The sequence below is a fragment of the Panicum virgatum genome, chromosome 1N, assembly GCF_016808335.1.
Source record: "Panicum virgatum strain AP13 chromosome 1N, P.virgatum_v5, whole genome shotgun sequence".
Classification (NCBI taxonomy): domain Eukaryota; kingdom Viridiplantae; phylum Streptophyta; class Magnoliopsida; order Poales; family Poaceae; genus Panicum; species Panicum virgatum.
The window spans coordinates 3,249,511-3,267,901 of NC_053145.1; the positions used below are offsets into that span (position 1 = coordinate 3,249,511).

General features: G+C 44.3%; 2 protein-coding genes across 3 annotated transcripts; both read left to right on the forward strand.

Annotated features, from left to right (window-relative positions):
• Window positions 1-1,265: 1,265 nt before the first annotated feature.
• On the forward strand, window positions 1,266-13,261 carry LOC120654600 (WD repeat-containing protein 11-like). The gene is made up of 21 exons (XM_039932171.1): window positions 1,266-2,362; window positions 2,934-3,241; window positions 3,344-3,411; window positions 3,612-3,699; window positions 3,805-3,986; window positions 4,239-4,375; window positions 4,456-4,522; window positions 4,840-4,954; window positions 5,107-5,218; window positions 5,985-6,060; window positions 6,183-6,365; window positions 6,899-7,059; window positions 7,857-7,959; window positions 8,283-8,487; window positions 8,560-8,846; window positions 8,933-9,054; window positions 9,129-9,273; window positions 9,981-10,073; window positions 11,865-11,938; window positions 12,398-12,451; window positions 12,540-13,261. Exons 1-21 carry the CDS (start codon window positions 1,347-1,349, stop codon window positions 12,847-12,849), a joined length of 3,906 nt encoding a protein of 1,301 aa, XP_039788105.1. The 5' UTR covers window positions 1,266-1,346; the 3' UTR covers window positions 12,850-13,261.
• A 565-nt stretch (window positions 13,262-13,826) lies between these two features.
• LOC120654601 lies at window positions 13,827-18,129 on the forward strand. 2 transcript variants are annotated; one of them, XM_039932172.1, is made up of 8 exons: window positions 13,827-14,052; window positions 14,249-14,338; window positions 14,879-14,984; window positions 15,771-15,959; window positions 16,205-16,675; window positions 16,786-16,869; window positions 16,950-17,042; window positions 17,776-18,129. In XM_039932172.1, exons 2-7 carry the CDS (start codon window positions 14,288-14,290, stop codon window positions 17,015-17,017), a joined length of 969 nt encoding a protein of 322 aa, XP_039788106.1. In that variant the 5' UTR covers window positions 13,827-14,052; window positions 14,249-14,287; the 3' UTR covers window positions 17,018-17,042; window positions 17,776-18,129. The 2 variants fall into 2 exon arrangements, with proteins under 2 accessions (XP_039788106.1, XP_039788107.1); XM_039932173.1 differs by having other exon boundaries at window positions 14,259-14,338.
• The last annotated feature ends 262 nt before the right edge of the window (window positions 18,130-18,391 follow it).

Here is an 18,391-nt window from a genome sequence, read left to right on the forward strand (position 1 = left end):
GGACGGCGCCGTAGGGGCGGCCCGCGATGGTGCAGGCGGCCCGGAGTGGCGGCACGACGGCGTTCCGGCGAGCGCCCCGGTGAACGCGACGAGGTAAGGGAAGCATGAGCACCATGGGGAGGAGGGAAACCGATTTGTATACCTAGCTCGAGCGGAGAGAAGCCGAGGGTAGGTCGTCGACGTGGAGGTGGAGCTTCGAAGGTGATGACGTCCGACGGCCGGGGAATCTCCGATTCCCGGCGAGATAGGGTTCGGGGCCGCGATTGGAGGGGTTGGGGAGGAAGCTAGGAAGGTGGATGAGCTGCAGGTGCGGTGGATTTGGAATCCATGGATGGAGCTCGCGGATTTGGCCGGAGGCGACGAAATGCTCGCGAAGCTCGTGCCTGAGCAGAGGAAGACGAAGGGATGCCCGAGCAAGCAGAGAGAGGAACCAGGACTGGCTCAAGGATAGGGTCACGGTGTTGTAGCTCTCGAGGATGCTCGGCAAAGGGGAAAACACCGCCCTGGACGGCCGACGCGTGGCGACGACCCGCCGAACTCGGTCTCGGTATGGGCGACGATGCGACGGCGCTCTCCCATTGGCTGCGATGTCCCCTGGCTCGCACGGACACCGAGGATGGTCGACGCGTGGCCACGGCGCCGTCCTCGCCGGCGTTGACGCGCGGCATGCTGCGATGCGTGCGCAGGCGAGCTCAACGCGCTCAGCGTTGGGGTCGTGACACTCGCCGCCAGTTTTCTCTGCCAGAGGTGAGAGTTGCCGACGGCGGCGTGGAGCGCGATGTCGCCGCTCGATCTCAAGTCTGAATTGGTTGGATTTGCGTTAGATTGGATTTGTGCGGCCAGAAATATGGAAGAAGGAAAGGGATTCACGCAGTTCGGGAGAAAAGAAGAAGATAAGGAGGTGACAAACTTCAAACTCACCCTATTGAACACAAGGTGAACATCACCGAAATAATTCATTCAACCAAACACGATTATATACAGACCAGACTTCTTCAATTCAGACAGCCAAATACGAATCCATTAAAATCTGAAGCCAAGTTTGAACTAGCCTGGCTTGAAATTCTAGCCAGGCTTGGTCGAACAACCAAACACGCCCATAGGATCCTATCAGTACGACTCCGGCGCGGTGCGTGAATCTCAGAGCAGGCGCTTGGAGCTTCATTTGCGACGGATCAGATCGGATCTCGTGGTCCGGCAGACTGGCCGTACCGGTCTTCCTTTCGAGGCCCCTTCCATTCCATTCCACGGGGACGAGATCGAGACCCCTGTTCAATTCCCAATCTGAAACGGTGATCCGCGGCGAGATCTGAGAGACGCCACGCGCGCCCCGCCCCGCCCACGCGATGGCGTCCTCCGCCGCGCCGCCCGCCTCCCCGTCGTCGCGATCGCACGGCAATGCGGCCGGCGCCGGCGGCAGCGCCACGGCGATGATGCTCCCGGGCCCGCCCGGCCGGGGCAACGGCGGCTGCATCGACCTCAGCCCCACGGGCCTCCTCGCGCACGGCGCCGGGAGCAGCGTCGTCGTCACCGACCCGCGCTCCATGCAGCTCCTCTGCGTGCTCCCCATGCCCTCCGCCGCCCTCGCCTCCTTCGTCACCGCCGTCCGCTGGGCGCCCCCCGCCGCGCCCTCCTCCCTCGCGGGGGACGACGACGACTGCCGCCCGCTCCGCCTCGCCGCGGGGGACCGCCACGGCCGCATCGCCGTCTGGGACGCCCGCGCGCGGGCCGTGCTCTGCTGGCTCAACCTCGACGAGGTGCGCAGCGTCGCGCCGGGCTCCGGCGGCGGCGTGCAGGACCTCTGCTGGGTCCACCACGCCGCCGGGTGGCTCCTCGCCTCCATCCACGGGCCCTCGCTGCTCTGCGTCTGGGAGGCGTCCAACAACCCGCGCGTGCTGTGGATGTTCGACGCCGCGCCCGAGTACCTCTCCAGCGTCCGCTGCGACCCCTTCGACGCCAGGCACCTCTGCGCGATCGGCCTCCGCGGGTTCCTCCTCTCTGCCATCGTGAGGCACGACTCTGACATCTCGCTGCAGGAGCACCGAATCACCTGCAGCGCGGGGGATGTTACGGAGCTGCAGAGGCTGGAGAAGGAGATGGCGGCGCCTGCGCCCGCCCCGGCGCTTGCTGCGTTTCCGCTATTTGCCGCGAGGCTTTGCTTCTCCCCACTGTGGAGGCAGATCCTATTTGTCACGTTCCCACGGGAGCTCATCGTCTTCGACCTCAGTTACAGCACTGCACTCTCTGTTACTCCATTGCCCAGGGGGTTTGGCAAGTTCTCAGATGTCATGGCCGATCCTGATCTCGACCTGCTCTATTGCACACATACTGACGGCAAGCTGAGCATCTGGAGGCGCAAGGAGTGAGTTTCCAGTTTTACCATTTATGTGGCTAGTGTAGGATCAGAGTTTAGCAAGAAACACATAAATCAGAGCTCCTACTCAATGCCCAAAGTAATGCAAACTTCGTTTGTTAGACAAATGCGATGGTAGGCATTTCCGGTTTGCAATTGCAGCTGTATCAAAATGGTATCAGTGCCCTAGTTGTCTAAATGCAGCGGAAAACAGGGTTCAATGCAACAAATGGTAAACTATGGGATAAACCTTAGGAGTGAACTGAAGAAACTTAGAACACTTCGAAATGAATGGACAGTCAGTTTGTGTCTGCACAGTACTCAGTAAGGAAACATTATTCTTTCCCATCAAACTGAATCCCATTAAATGGAAGGACATACTGTTCTCGAAACCAGACATTTTATGTGTCATGGCCATTACTCTATCTTGAAAATGTGTAATATCCTCAGTAGATTGACATGCGTGCATTAACAAAATTTTACACCAACATGTCTATAGCTTCATTGCATCTGTACATGAATGAATGCTAGCAGTGTTGTTTTCAAATATTTTGATTTTCTCCTTTGCTTTTGGTTTCAGGGGTGAACAAGTGCATTTATTGTGTGCAGTGGAAGAGCTCATGCCTTCAATCGGTACTTTTGTTCCTCCTCCAGCTGTTCTTGCAGCTACAATATGGCAGTCAGAGTCTATTTTCCGAAACATTGACAAACAATGTCAGGATTTGGCACAAACACAGTCTTCATATTCTTTCGTCACTGATACGAATTCAGACCAGAATGTTTGTCAAGGGACTCTGACTTATCTAACGTCGATATCAGAAGATGGCAAGATCTGGTCCTGGCTTTTGACATTTGATAAGCCTGCACATCCTAAGAAAGCTAATCTAGGTGCGAATCTACGCAGTCATTCCAGTATAATTGCAATTATCTATCCATCTGCTAAACCAACTAATGTTTCCATTTCTGTCACTAATATTGGGAAGGAACCAGGTAGACCGAGCCATAGCAATGCTGCAAGTGCCACCACATGCTCCAATAGATCTGATTTTACGATAAAGGTTACATCACTAAATGTTTCCATTTCTCTTTGTTGCCATCATTAGATAATTCCCATGATTAAGTAGTAGGATAAAAACTCACTGGTAAGTCAGCCCCTTGTATCTGTTTAGTTATTTAAATGTTGGCCTTATGTAATTCTAGTGTCTATATGCTCCTGTGCTTCTCTTTCTGGTTTGCTCATATTCATTACGCATTGCAGATTAATTTGATGGGACAGCTTCATCTTTTGTCCTCTACTGTGACTACCCTGGCAGTGCCATCCCCTTCATTACTTGCCACAGTAGCTCGTATGTCCTTCATGGCCATAATACCTCTTGGCTTTTGTTCCGAAATTATTTCTAGCCATTTAATTTTACTCTTTCATAACATCAAACAATATTTCTTATCTGAAGGTGGCGGAAACAATCCTGCTCCAGCAGTACCGCTTGTTGCTCTAGGGACTCAGAATGGAACTATTGAAGTTGTAGATGTTGTGGCCAATGCAGTTTCAGTCAGTTTTTCTGTTCACAGCAGCACTGTGAGGGGATTGAGATGGCTTGGAAACTCACGTCTTGTTTCATTCTCATATAATCAGGTGCTTCATGTTCTGATAGTTTTAACTCCTGTATATTCTGAATTTTGATTGCAACTTAGTGTTTGTAGTTTGCTAGATCACTCCTGGCAATCAAAACCTAGTGCTGATGTTGTAAGTGACGGGTTTATTGGCTTCAGTGTGTGCTTATGTTCTATTTCTGCAACGTCATACACTGTTGCATAACTTGATAATTGGTTTTAAGCGTGTTTTCATGTTACTTCTCTCCTTGGTTTGACACTTTGACTACTGCAGGCTAACGATAAAACTGGAGGATACAATAATAAGCTTGTTATTACATGCTTAAGAAGTGGGCTAAATCGCGCATTCCGTGTGCTACAAAAGCCTGAACGTGCACCAATTAGAGCATTGAGGGCTTCTTCATCTGGAAGGTTTGTTATATATTTCTAACCTATGCATATGTACTGGTACTTCTTGTGTCATGATTTCTCAAGCATAATTTCTTTTCCAGATACCTTCTGATTCTGTTTCGCGATGCTCCTGTCGAAGTCTGGGCTATGACAAAGAACCCCATGATGGTACTACTTCCTTTTCTTATATTTATACAATTATCGACTTGTTCTTCTCAGAAAAAGCAAAGCTTACCACATTGACTGTTGCGAGGAGCAACTAGTTTTGTGCTAAAAGCTATTCTTCAAGATGGTAATGGGAATCAAAACTTTGGCCCAAAGTATTAGTTCAACTACTGTTAGAAAAAAAAAAGGTGCAGTTATAGTTGCTCTTCTTAAAATGGTCTTGCAGTGTTATATTATTTGCAAACCGCTAAATCAGTTCCTTCAGTTGGCAAAAGATCCAGAAGAGCATGATATTCATGATTGTTCTGTACTTGTTGTAGCTTAGGTCCTTGGCGCTTCCTTTTACAGTACTAGAATGGACACTACCAGCTGCACCTCGGCCAGGTCAAAATGCATCATCAAAGCAATCGTCAACCTCCAAGGAGCGATCATCAGGTGCAATTTTCAACTAGGAAAATTATATAAACTGAATAGTTTACCTTCTTAATCATTGTTTATTGAAGAGAAATTTTGAACTCTCTGGGCCAGTTTTGATCAAGCATCCACTGACTATACTGTGAGATGACATGATCTATTCTTGTTTGCAGAGGCTTCTGGTGCAGAAAATTCTGATGAAACATGTGAAAGTTTTGCTTTTGCATTAGTCAATGGTGCTCTTGGTGTGTTTGAAGTTCATGGGCGGCGGATACGAGACTTTAGGTATTTCAATTGCTGACTTTGTAGCATTCAACTATTAAAGTAGAATCAAATGCAGATTTGGTGAAAATACATACAACACCCATTTTTCTCACGCATGTATTATTAGATCAGCACCATCTGATTGATATAGCCATCAACTTGGTTCCACCCAAGCATCAACAGTACATCACTCAATTGATCGACCAAAAATGTAATATGTGTTACCAGGCTCATAATAGTAAACACAATATGTTATTCTTGAATGATACGCTTGCTGCTACCTCTAGTCTAGCTGTCTAATTTAGCAAGCAGCAAATGGTGTTCTTTTTTTCCTTTGTTTTTTGTTATTTCATTTTTCGTATAGGAAACAAATACTTGGCATTTTATTTTTTTGTGCATATTGATTACAAATGATAAATCGTGCAGTTCCTCCAGTTTACTGTATTATGAAGATGTGCTGGTATTTCCTGCAATAATGCCTATTCCCTTGGCTTTATTGAGCCATGTGGGAGATGATTGGCGCATTTAGGAATAATACATAAGGTAGAAAATTCGATTGATTTTTTATTAAGAAATGCTAGTACTTGCAAAGCTAATCATTATGTATCAATTTGTGATTTTGGATTCGATACTGAGCATAGCCGTGAACTTTAACATATCAAGACTAAATAAAGCAAATTTTGACCCTCTGCTTGTATGCATTCTGCAGTTTATTTTAACTCTAAATATTACCATCACCATATGTATGGTCCATGTTATACACATGGTTTTTATTTCTGTTTTGCAGGCCAAAGTGGCCCTCATCATCATTTGCATCTTCAGATGGTTTGGTTACTGCTATGGCTTATCGGCTTCCCCACGTTGTATGTATATTTTTTTTGCATTGTATCTCTTTTATAAAAACCATACTTCCATTACAATATTTTTTAATATCTGTGAGACAGGTTATGTTGGGACACTCTGACCAGATGCTATTATCTTTTAGGTAATGGGGGATCGATCAGGCAACATTAGATGGTGGGATGTTACAACAGGCCTTTCTTCTTCTTTTAGCACTCACAGGGAAGGCATCAGGAGGATAAAGTTTTCTCCTGTTGTTCATGGTGATCGAAGCAGAGGACGCATCGCTGTGCTTTTCTATGATAATACATTCTCAATATTTGACCTGGTAAGTACAAACATATGCTGCCACCATATTATCATGGTACTTCTGGATCGTTTGGACTCATACACGTGCTTACAGTTTTTGTCATTGGATTGCAATGTTTGGTTTTAAATGATGTTTTATCATTCACCTTCTTGTGGTTGTTAGCAACGTGTTTAGTGGGCCAGGCTCTGGGCCACGGCGCCCACAGCCCGGCAGCTAGGGTTGCCCTTTTGGTTTAGTGGTATTTGATTCAGATTAGGCAAGGATCACCGTTGATTAGGTGTTTCCTGTAAACCCTAGATGATCCTTGCCTATATAATGTACTCCTTGTACTCTCTTAGTCTCTTCAATCAATCACCAATTTCAGTGGTTTCATATATTTTGAATATTGATGTTCCATAAGATGATGCTTGGCCTCACTCTTCTTTTATCCTTATTCCTCAATGTTATTCATGCATGATTTATTGTTTGTTTCCAATATTGATGTCCTTCTATGTCTCAGAATGAATGTGCAACTGTCTCATATGATACTGACTTCAGGAACTATGTTTTAGGATAGTCCAGACCCCTTGGCGAATGCCCTTCTTCAACCGCAATCTCCTGGCACCCTTGTGTTGGAGCTTGATTGGTTGTCAACCCGAACAAAGAAGGATGAGCCACTTGTATTATGCATTGCCGGAGCTGATAGTAGCTTCCGACTGATTGAGGTTAACATGTATGTCATTTTAATCATGCATATAATAGTTCTACCCCGGTGTAGAATTACTCTGTTTATTTATGAGATTTAAATATGTTTCTTCACCCTCTGCCATGCTTATGAGCTCAGAAGTAAGATATGAATATGAGCTCTTTAACTTACTGTTTTTTCTTTTATAATATAGCTATGTTACACGGTGAGTTCGTTGAGCTGTATGCTGAATATAATCTTTCCTACATGTTAGAGCATGCTATAGAGATTGCCAGCATGTAACACTAAACAAGAACTTCTACACAAATGTAAGAATAGTAGAAAAAAAACTTTAGCACTAAACTGAAACAACTTAAGAAATTGATTTGAAGAAAATTTTTGTGTCATGATATCTCATTATCTCAAAAAGTATTTCGACATGATAGAGCACTTAGAGAAGTTATTTCTTCTTCACCTAATTCTCCCACCTGTTAATCCTTCCCTTCCTTATTTTTTTCTTTGCTGTTGGTGCCTGATAAAAGTGAGGATGTAGGTGCTGAAAGCTCCTACACATTGTAGTTTCTAGACAGGTAGCCACCAAAAAGTAATTGCATCATGCATATTGCAACAATCAACATTTGTTCTCTGAGATTTTAGTCTAGTCTTCTGCAACTTCAAAATACAGTGTAGCGTCAAATGGTTTCAGACACTTCTTCGATGCTTTAGACCTTATCTACTTTAACATGCCACTTGTTTGTGGCTATGACCTCATGTCTGATGCTCTATTTGCCATTTTCAGAAAATTTACATGTGGAATGTTTTTATTTTCCTTTTTTATTTACCAGTGATGCCAAGGGCAGTTCAGTTGCAAAGCCAGTGGCTATGAAAGAGAGGTTTAGGCCAATGCCATTTTGCTTGCCAGTATTATTCCCGACAGCTCATGCTTTGGTAAGGTGCATATAATATTTAAGTATTCATGTTTTTGATATTATTATGCATAATTCTGCTGCATGGATGTATTACTTATAATTTGCGATCATGTGCCTAGAATTGTTTATATTCTTCTCTTTGCAAGGAAATTGTTTGTAAGTAATTCAACCAGTCTCCAATCACCTTTCTAAAATGTAAAATCAGTAGCTCAGGTTTTGATGAATCATTATTATGACTAGATTCCTCGAGTAACCTCTTATCCATGTGCATCACATTTTGTTCTTTTGAATGATCAAATTCTGAACCACACACACTCAGCCACTTATGCTTTTATGTCCCAGGCTGTGCGTATGATTTTGCAGCTTGGTGTGAAGCCTTCTTGGTTTGAATGCAATAATGGTGATAAATTAGGTAGGGACAGCTTTAAGGTAGCGCCAGCATTTGGAGATCTCCGTAGCTACATGATTGAGACAACACTACCTCCTATTGGTGACACTGTTGTGGCTGAATTGCTCCTCAAAGTGTTGGAACCATACAGAAAGGAGGGTATGTCAGCAACATCTTTATTTGTTTTTCCAGCAGATGATTTGGCATAGTGACACTACTTTTGTTAGGAAGGTTGCATTCTTGATGATGGAAGAGCCAGATTATATTCAGCTATAGTGAACAAGGGAACTTATGCAAGGTTTGCATTTGCTGCTGCGATTTTTGGTGATGTCCAAGAAGCACTTTTCTGGCTACAGCTGCCTCAAGCTCTTCGCCATTTCCTGGATAAATCAACAACTAGATCAAGAGAGAAGATATCACAATCAAACTTACATCCAGATCCCGAACAAGGTTCCACATTGAACCGGATATCTTCAAGAGAGAGATCTGCTTCTGGAAAGCTCATAAAAAATGCTGTGGTAGTAGCTAAATCTGATGCACTGTAATTTTAAGTCTGCATTAATATGCCTATTCTCTTGAATTTAGCAGTTTAACCATTGTGCAGAATTATGGGCAGTTAAGCTCAATGGCATTTAAGCAAGAGCAACTGTGGTTCAATGCAAATGAAAGGATACCATGGCACGATAAGCTTGATGGTGAAGAAGCTTTGCAAAAACGTGTTCATGAGTAAGATTGTTCATCAGTGAGATATATCTTGGTAATTGTTTGTGGCACATGTTTATCATATTCTATGAATGCAGGCTTGTCTCTCTTGGCAACTTAGAAGCTGCAGTGTCATTGTTACTTTCAACGCCCCCCGAAGGATCAAATTTTTACCCAAATGCATTAAGAGCAGTTGTGTTGTCATCTGCAGTCTCACAATCCTTGCATGAACTTGCAGTGAAGGTGAGTAGCCATAAGACAACTATTCTTCAGTACAGTTTTGAGTTTTCTTTTTCAGGAGTACACAATATACTGACTCTGATAACAATTACGGGGCAAACGCTTGAAATGTCTGCATGCTTTTTTTTTTTGAAAAGAATGCTGCTTTGTATTCATGGCAATCAAACCTTTTGAATTTCGACCATTGGTCTGTGTAAAGTTATCGATTTTGGCCACGGGCTAATGGCATTGGAATGATTGATGCCAACTACTTTTAACAGAAATCGTGGTTGTAAGTAAGCTTGCTACAGGAAAACAGTTTAAATTTTATATATTTCTCAAACATGGAGAACTATAAACTGGAATAGCGCTAAAGCTCAGAAGGTGTGTAGCAGAATGCATTATTTATTTCCCAATTGTAGGATGCAAGCATTGCAGTGTTCTCAAACACAGAATGCAAACATTAAGTGTTATTTACATTGTATCCATCAACATGAACTAAATATAACTAGTAGTCGTGTGGTGTCAACACAAGCATCCATGATCCACATTAACTCTTAGTTGGTAATTTTTTTTTTTGGGTGATATATTATGTCTTGTTAGGATCCCTTTGTACTCAGAACCAAAAAAATGAGCTAGAAGGTGTTAGGATCTCCTTTTTGGTAATTTCCATATGTCCATAACTGTTTGTTTTTATAGGATGGTCTTTTCTAAGTTATGATCTTATGTAGGTTGTTGCAGCCAATATGGTTAGAACGGACAAATCGCTATCTGGCACACATCTTCTCTGTGCTGTGGGACGATATCAGGAAGCATGTTCACAGGTACTGTTAACAAATGTAAACTTTACACCTTATAGTACTTATGTTTATCTTTTGTTTGGCTCAGCTTTGCAAAAATCTGGCTTATCTTGCTGTCTTATCTAAGCAATTTACTTATTAGATATGAAATGATCTACTATTCTGTTCTGATAAATAAAGAATGTAAAAAAAAAAGCAATTTACCTTGTGCCTTCAATATTAAGGGCCTGTTTGGCATGGCTCCAGAGCTCAACTCCAACCAATTTTGCAGCCAAACACCCCAACTCCAGAACTCCATGGAGCAGCCCAAACTCTGGAGCTGCAGTGCAAATGGGCCTAGAGTTTTGGAGCACCTCTTTTGCAGCTCCAGATTCATCAAGTATGGACCTAGACATGGAGTTCGGATAAAATTACCCACCTTTGCCACTCGTTACACACGTACCGATTCGTTTTTCTTTTCCCCACCCCCGTCCTCCCCTCCGCTGTGCTCCGCCCCATGCGCTGCCCCCTCCTTGCCCTCCGTTGTGCGCTGCTGCCTCCCCCTCCTTCCCCTCCGCTGTGCGCCACCCCCTCCTTCCCCTCCGCCGCGCGCCGCCCCCCTCCTCCCCCCTTGCCGTGCGCCGCTGCCTCCCCCCTCCTTCCGCTCTGTCGTGCGCCGCTGTCGCCTCCCTGGACGGGCGCGTGCGCAGCTTGAGCAGGGGCATCCTCCTCCATCGCGCGGCCCCGAAGGCTGGGGCTAGACGGCGGCGGCGGAGTAGGGGGCCGCCACGGCCCCAAGGTGCGCTGCCGACCCGGCCGCAGTGGCCCCAAGGCGCGCTGGCGACCCAGCCGCGGTGGCCCCAAGATGCGCCGCCGCCAGCCCCTTCCTCCCCAACCGCGCCACCACGCCGTCCTCACCCCCGGCGGCTACGGCGCCGCCCTCCCCTCCCCGCAGCTTGCAGCCACCGCCGGCCCCTTCCCCGCAGCTCGCCGCCGCCACCAGCGTGGTTAGCCACACCGCCTCCACTGGCCATGAGAGAGAGGAGGAAGACAATTGCATGTGAGAGAATGACATGTGGGGCCCCTAATAGGGGCAACAATTGCAATCCAATCTGAAAATCTCTTTTCTGGAGCTAGAAGCAATAATGTAGCCAAACACCTCATTCCAACAACTCCAACTCCATCTGGAGTCAGCTCCACCTGGAGTTTTGGAGTGGAGCAGCTCCACCTGGAGTTGGTGCCATGCCAAACTGGCCCTAAATATCTTACCTTATATCATGCTGCTCTCCAGTCAATCAATCTCCTAAGTAGTTCTGGCTCCAGTATTTGTTAAAGGAACAATATTAGCACCAAAGTATTTAAAGCTCTTTATGTCCCTATCTGTAGGAAAGGTAGGTTGCGTATAATATGGCCGATGTATTGCATTGAGCCCCTTGGGCGGTATATATATATAGAGTACATGGCTTGGAGGGCAAGTAGCCTCTCCTAGAGATAAGGAAGGTTATCCCGGGATTACAATCAATCCTAAACTAACCATATCCGGAGTTGCCTAATATACTCTAACACTATTTACTTGCACTTTCAATGGATGTATGCAATGGACAACCAACGTGATGTGTGGGTTATAAGCTATTTATTTCTTTATCTTTATTTACAGAATGGTTCCCTTTACTAACCATAATATGCCCTTCGAAGTTGTATGTGCATCAAAAGGTTATTGAACCATAATATGCCCTTCTAAATTATTGTGATATTTGTTTTTCTAAATCTTATTTATGCATATGCTAATTGAACTGAACATGGGCCGAATGACATTATCTTTTGGTTCTGTTTCAGCTTCAAGATGCTGGGTGCTGGAACGATGCTGCTACTTTGGCCGCAAGCCATTTGCATGGGTCTGACTATGCAAGGTATAATTTGATTATGGCAAGTTATTATATGCCAAAATTTGAATAGATTTATGGATGTTTTGTGCTCTCAAAGTCTTACGAAAATCACTTTGTTTCTATCTCGCAACTTATTTAATAACTATGGCTTGAACTATCCGCCCATGGTTGTGAATGTCATGGCCAAAAAGTGATTGGAGTACGAGAGTTAGTCAAACGGCTGGTGATATGAAATTTATGATCTAGTCATAGTGTAGCTTCTATCTGTGCACCTGTGGGACTGCTCTATCTACTATGGTTGATCGATAATTGTTGATGCCAGACTGGAACCAGAGATCAATGGGCACATTTGTTTTCTGCTTCTGCAGCACTGGGTGATGCCCAAGTTTAGCTTTGCTATTTCTTGAAGCTGCCAGTAGTGAAACACACTCCTTTTTTTTTTGTACTAAGGTAACTCTTATCCATGGTGCTTGATTCATGCAGGGTACTGCAGAGGTGGGCTGATTATGTTCTTCGTGGTGAGCAGAACATGTGGAGGTAAGACTGGCCCCTAGCAGCCAACTAGAGTTGATTTTTTGTTCTATTCCTCTTCTTGCTACCAACACATTGTTTGCATCTTCTATAGAGCTCTAATACTATATGTTGCTGCTGGAGCACTGCCGGAGGCTTTAGATACACTCCGCAAGAACCAGCGGCCAGACACCGCCGCCATGTTCTTGCTAGCCTGCCATGAGGTCTACTCACAAATTGCCGTGGAATCCGAGCACACCGAGGACACGTCAGGTTCAGAACTGACGCCGGAGCAGACTGATAAGCTCCGGTTCCCTTCCAAGAATGTGGCCGAGGAGGACCTGATTGCAGTCAGCGAAGTGTTCGGGCAGTACCAGCAGAAACTGGTTCATCTTTGCATGGACACCGAACCGAATGCTGATTGATCCTTGTACGCCATGTCAACATGCTCCGTGGACTGGCTGATCTGCTCTTGTAATTGTAGTTTTCGGCGTCTAGCTTTGGCTTCTCCATTTTGTGAAGCTTCTCGACAGGTTGTAAGTTTCTTCCAAGTTTCAGCGAAGTTTTTTGTTTTGTCTGAGGTACCAAGCAAGGGATTAGGACTGCTGATGTGGCAGGATTCGGTGACAGGTGGCAGGAATAGGCGTGCAGTGTTGTATCCTAGGTGGCAGTGGTTGGCACTGTTTATATATAGACGCATAGCAAGCATATTATATTCAGTACGAACTATATAGTATATAAATTTGTGTAAAAAGAGGGTGCAACGAAGTTTCCGTATCCTCGATACATTACATTACACCTGCATGAAATTTCCTAAAGATAATCGTATTATGCTTATCCGCATATGGATTGCTTCACGGCTTCAGGCCTTGGAGCCGTCGGCCGTCCCTGTCATTGGATCAATCGCCCCCTTTCTAAACGGTGGAGACATTGTTTTGGAATGTTTGAAAGCGACATTCTTGTCCTTGTATATGCGGCCTCCACGACTATGGGTGATGGATAACATCTGCTCCTCAAACGTGAATGCGTATTGCCTAATCTACAGAGGAGTTTTTACCCTAACACAATTTTTTAGTAACATTTTTCATTTCTACCCCCAAACTAGACGATGCCATTATCTCATAAGCCTTTCCAAAACGAGCAAATGTCTTAGCATTCCCATTTTGTCACGGTAGATCGGACAGTTCTCTCTACGGTAAAAACAGTAAAACACTGGCAGGTAACTAAAACGGATTTAAAAAAAAAGAAGATGGAGTGTTCTGAGGCCGGTGTGTGGTCTGAGCTGAGCTGACCTGCACGGAATGGGGGTGTGTCCGTCCCACTCGGCCTCCACTTCCCGTTTTGTTAAACCGGATAACACACACACACACACCTACATAACCCCACCAACGACAACTCGGCCGCTTCCCCCCTTTGGTGCCTCCTGCCTCGGCCTGGCTGCGCCCCCACGGCCCCACCTGATCGCCTGAGCCATCGCCTTCCTCCGCCCCACCTCTCTCCGCCGCCGCCGCCGCCGCCGCCTCCGGGAGACCGGGACCCGATCACGCGCGCAGACACCACGCGCGGCCGGCTGCACCCCGTCCCTCCGTCGTACTACGCCGCTTCTGCTCCGCCCCCTCCGGTTCAAGGTAAGGGAGAGGGCGACACTTGTGCGATCCCACGGCGGGGCCAGCTGGATCAGATTATTCCTGCCCTGCTTCTCCCCTCTCTAGTTTGCTGGAGCTTGGTTCGGTTGATTACGCCGCGTGATTGATCGTCTCTCGCGGCGCTTAGTTTTTTATCTGTTCGTTTACTTATTAGTTCGCTCTGGCTTGGCGTTCGCAGGGAGATTTAGGGCGGAGGGGGACCTGAGGAGTGTCGGCCATGCCGGGAGGGGAGGACGTCCGCAAGGTCTCGCGGCAGGACATACAGCTTGTGAGCACCCTCATCATGATCCCACTCCCTTTCTCCTCGTTCATCCTGCTTCCTAGTTTTTTTTTTCTCTTTTGGTCTCAGAAGTATGGAATGGCCTAGGGTTACAAATGGTTATGTTGTTGCGGCAATTGTATGCTCTCATTAAGGCTTTGCTTGCACACTAGATCTTATAGTACTGCTGGGCTGGTAGTGAATTGATGTAGGGGAAGAGGCGTGCATGGGGAAGAGAGGATCGGCGAATTTAGGTTTGCCACCTGTAAGAATGGTGTGTATTAAAGGAAAAGCTGTGTGTTCCCGTTGTCGCTTTGCGCTTTTGGATGCATGTATTTATTAATTATCCTATCATTACTTGTGCTTGCACTCTCATTTTGCCTCGACTGCTTCGTCTGTTACCAATTTACCTCATGCAGATAACTGCATTTTATGGTTCCTGAAATGTACCTGCATCTGTTTATCTCATCTATGCTCAATCAGCAATGACCACTGCATATGTTTCTGTTTTCCTATAAGAAGTTCTCATTTGCAGAGTCTTTTTTGCAGGTCCAGAATCTCATTGAACGTTGCCTTCAGCTCTATATGAACCAGAAAGAAGTGGTTGATACTCTATCTTTGCAGGCAAAAATAGAACCTAGTTTCACTGAACTTGGTAATACTCGTGTAGTCTTGTATGCACAATAGTCCCTTTCCTTCTTAATTTTCACTTTACATTTCACAAGTTATGCACATGGCAGTTTTTGTAGATACAAAACTAGTAGTTATTTAATTTAACAAGATTTCCAATCTGTAAACGGCAGTGCATCATGATTGCAACATTGTGGGCTCTGCCACTGTAGATTCACTTAGCATAACATTTCCTTGAAATTGGAGGGAAAAAGTTATTATATTTGAGTATTGTATGTTTATTTTGTTGAAGCTATTGTCATGATGACGTCACTCCGGAGTTTGGGAGTCCCCTTTTTTTTCATTGGTTGAGAACAACTATTACCGTCTATTGGGGCAAAGACATCTATTGCTTAGTTGATATCTTTTTCTTTTTGTTGATTTAATTTAATCTAAGAATGTATTATTTTCATTTTAATTGGACCATCATTTTATCATCCCGTTCTTTGGGCAACTTGAATAAACATGCACAACTGTAAACCAGAAACAAAAGAATGTTCTCTGTCATGGACCTAGAAGCTATGACTCAGCCACAAATGATCAGCCTGTCAACCAATTTCTGTCCTATAATCAATTCATCAATGCGCAATTTGCTCTGCAAACTTTCTATGTTTGGATTTTTGGAAGTGGTTTGGGCTATGTGATTTTTTCATTGGTGTGAATACCTGCCTTTCTCAAGGAAATTTCCAAGGATATTGTGCCGTCCCATCATTATAATATTAACAATGGTTTCTTCATTTTGGGCTTACTTACTCATCATTCTTTTCTCCAGTGTGGCAGAAACTTGAGGAAGAGAATCGTGAGTTTTTTAAGGCATACTATGTCAGGCTAATGCTTATGAATCAAATAGTAGCCTTCAATAAGCTCCTTGAGCAGCAGTATCAAATTATGAGTAAAGATCATCCTTCTGGAGTACCTTCTATGCCTCCCACTGCTCCTAATGGCTCAAACTCTAGCGCATGTAAGCTTCTTTTTTTCAGCAGCTATACATCTGCACTAACTGCCAGCGGTTACAATAACTTCTTTTAAACTATTATATCATTATGGCTGTTTATTCTCAAGACATAAATACAATGATACTATGGTCATTTCCATAAACCATTTACTATATTTATCTTCTGATTTACTTAATCGCATTCCTGAAATATGACTTATAAAACCAATGGAAGTGATGAGTTCTAATATAGTCCATGTTGCCTGTCCCAGTGAACCAAAATGTGCCCTTTCTGCCAGACACTATCCCCAGTACTGCAATGCAAGATAGCTTGCTGCGTAATGGAGGTTCTAGTGGTATAGTAAATGGTGCTGCATCCAGTGACCAATTTATCTATGCCAGTAAAGTTGTTCATGGCCTCCCTAGTGGCATGGATGCTTCATCAAGCCTGCTAGCAGCACATAATTCTACTGTTGGGCAGTTTAATGGACACAATGGAACAACAATAAAGACAGAGGCTGGCTACTCGGGCAGCTCAGATTTTGCATTCGGCAATGAGAATGTGTTCCTAGAGCAGTCAATTGGAGATGTATCAGGAGGATCTTTTAGCAGTTCTGAGTTGAATGGACCACAATTAGGAGATCCAATTTTGGATGTGGAACCACCTTCGTTTGGTTTCTTGAGCCAGATCCCTCGTAATTTCAGCTTTTCGGATTTGACAGAGGATTTCAGCCAAAGTGCAGGTACTTTTATACGACATTGCTTTTCTATTGTTTTCTTTCTTCATCATTGCTATTTTATACATTTGTTGTGTAATGCATGCATTAAGGCATCTTATGTCTTTCACGTGCAGAAATACTAGAGAATTATGGCCGATCCCCTTTTATTCCTTCTGAGACAAACAACTTCCCAGAGTCTACCACTGGAGAGCATACAGGTTAACCATTGTCCTTCCCTCAACCACTTGGAACAATACCACAATGCTCCATTTGCTAATGTTTTCCTTAATATTATCAGAAATAGGAAATAGGCGGCTAGATACAATATCTGAGGGTGTTAATTTTGAAGATTTTGGAAGTGATTAATCAGCCTGCGATGGCATTGCATGAGGTAACTTTGTAAACAACTTTGTGATTTTTGCTATTACAAGGCAAATATTTGCAAGTAGATGCTCTTTTGTTTTAGTATGTGTGCATAACTTAGTTGCCTACCCCAACTTGCTTGGGGAAAAAAGGCTATGTTGTTGTTGCTGCTGCTGCATAACTTAGTTCCTGGTGTTGGCTTGGATTTGGTTGGTGGGGTTGATAACATGATTCTTCTTACAGAGTTTGGTCTCTCAAAAGGCAGAACAACACTACTTTTATAAGACCGACCCCCCCCCCCCCCCCACCCAAACACACACAGCATATGTGTTTTAAGAAGTTGAATCTATTGCATTAAGGAATTGATATACAGAGCAGGGATGCAAAAGGAAAAAAGGATGGCGAGTTTGCTGTACAGTGTAGATGCACTCCTGTGCATTTTATCCACCAAAAGCTGGCTTCAGACCCTAGCTAAAGAAGGAATTGTAAGGGATTCAGAGTCTGCTGCATTATTAGGCAGTCAGCTCGGTATCTCACTGCAGAAACTGCTGTTAGATGGGCTTTTGTAACTGGTACTTGCTGCTTGGCCTTAATTCTGAACAGAAAAAATTTAATCCAGCATTTAGACTTGCTGGTATAATACTGTATTGCTTTCTCCTAAATCTCAATTTACTGGTTAAAGAAAAACAATCAGTATCTGTCAGGTAATAGCAGTTTTATACTGTTCCTAACTTGCTTGCTTGGTCATTCTTTCTGTGCAGGTTGAGCAGTGATGCACCATTTGTACATACTATTTTGGGCAGAACAATATCTACAATTGTGGTCAAGGAACTAGCTGATTTGGCAGAAACTGTTTCTTATTCGGTTTTAGGTTCTGTGCTTTTCTAGACTGCAAGCATGGATGACTTGTATGAAACCTTGTCAGACCCAATAATCTGTTATCTAAGGATGCAAAAAGTCTCTGCTCTTATGTTCGCTGATGATTCTGTGGCAGTAACCTGTATTTGTTCAGTTGTTAAGGTACAATTAGCTGTGGTGGAAGCTCTATGTTAACATAAACGTTATCCTTAACTTGTCCCTGTTGCACATATATCTGTCATGTTTCTTGTTTGTTACATTATTACCTGGTTCCTTTTTCATTGCATTTGGCATCCGGTCTGACAGTGCTGGCAACTGGCATCCGGTCTGTGATTCTTTACCAATTCCTCAATCTGCACGCATTACTACAGAATATATCTAGACATAACATATATCTAGATAAGTAGATATATAGTAAAAATTATGTATCTAGAAAAAATCAAAATGACTAATAATTTAGAACAGAGGAAGTAATTGGCAAAGAATCACACCAACTATGCAACAGGCCTAAAAAAAATC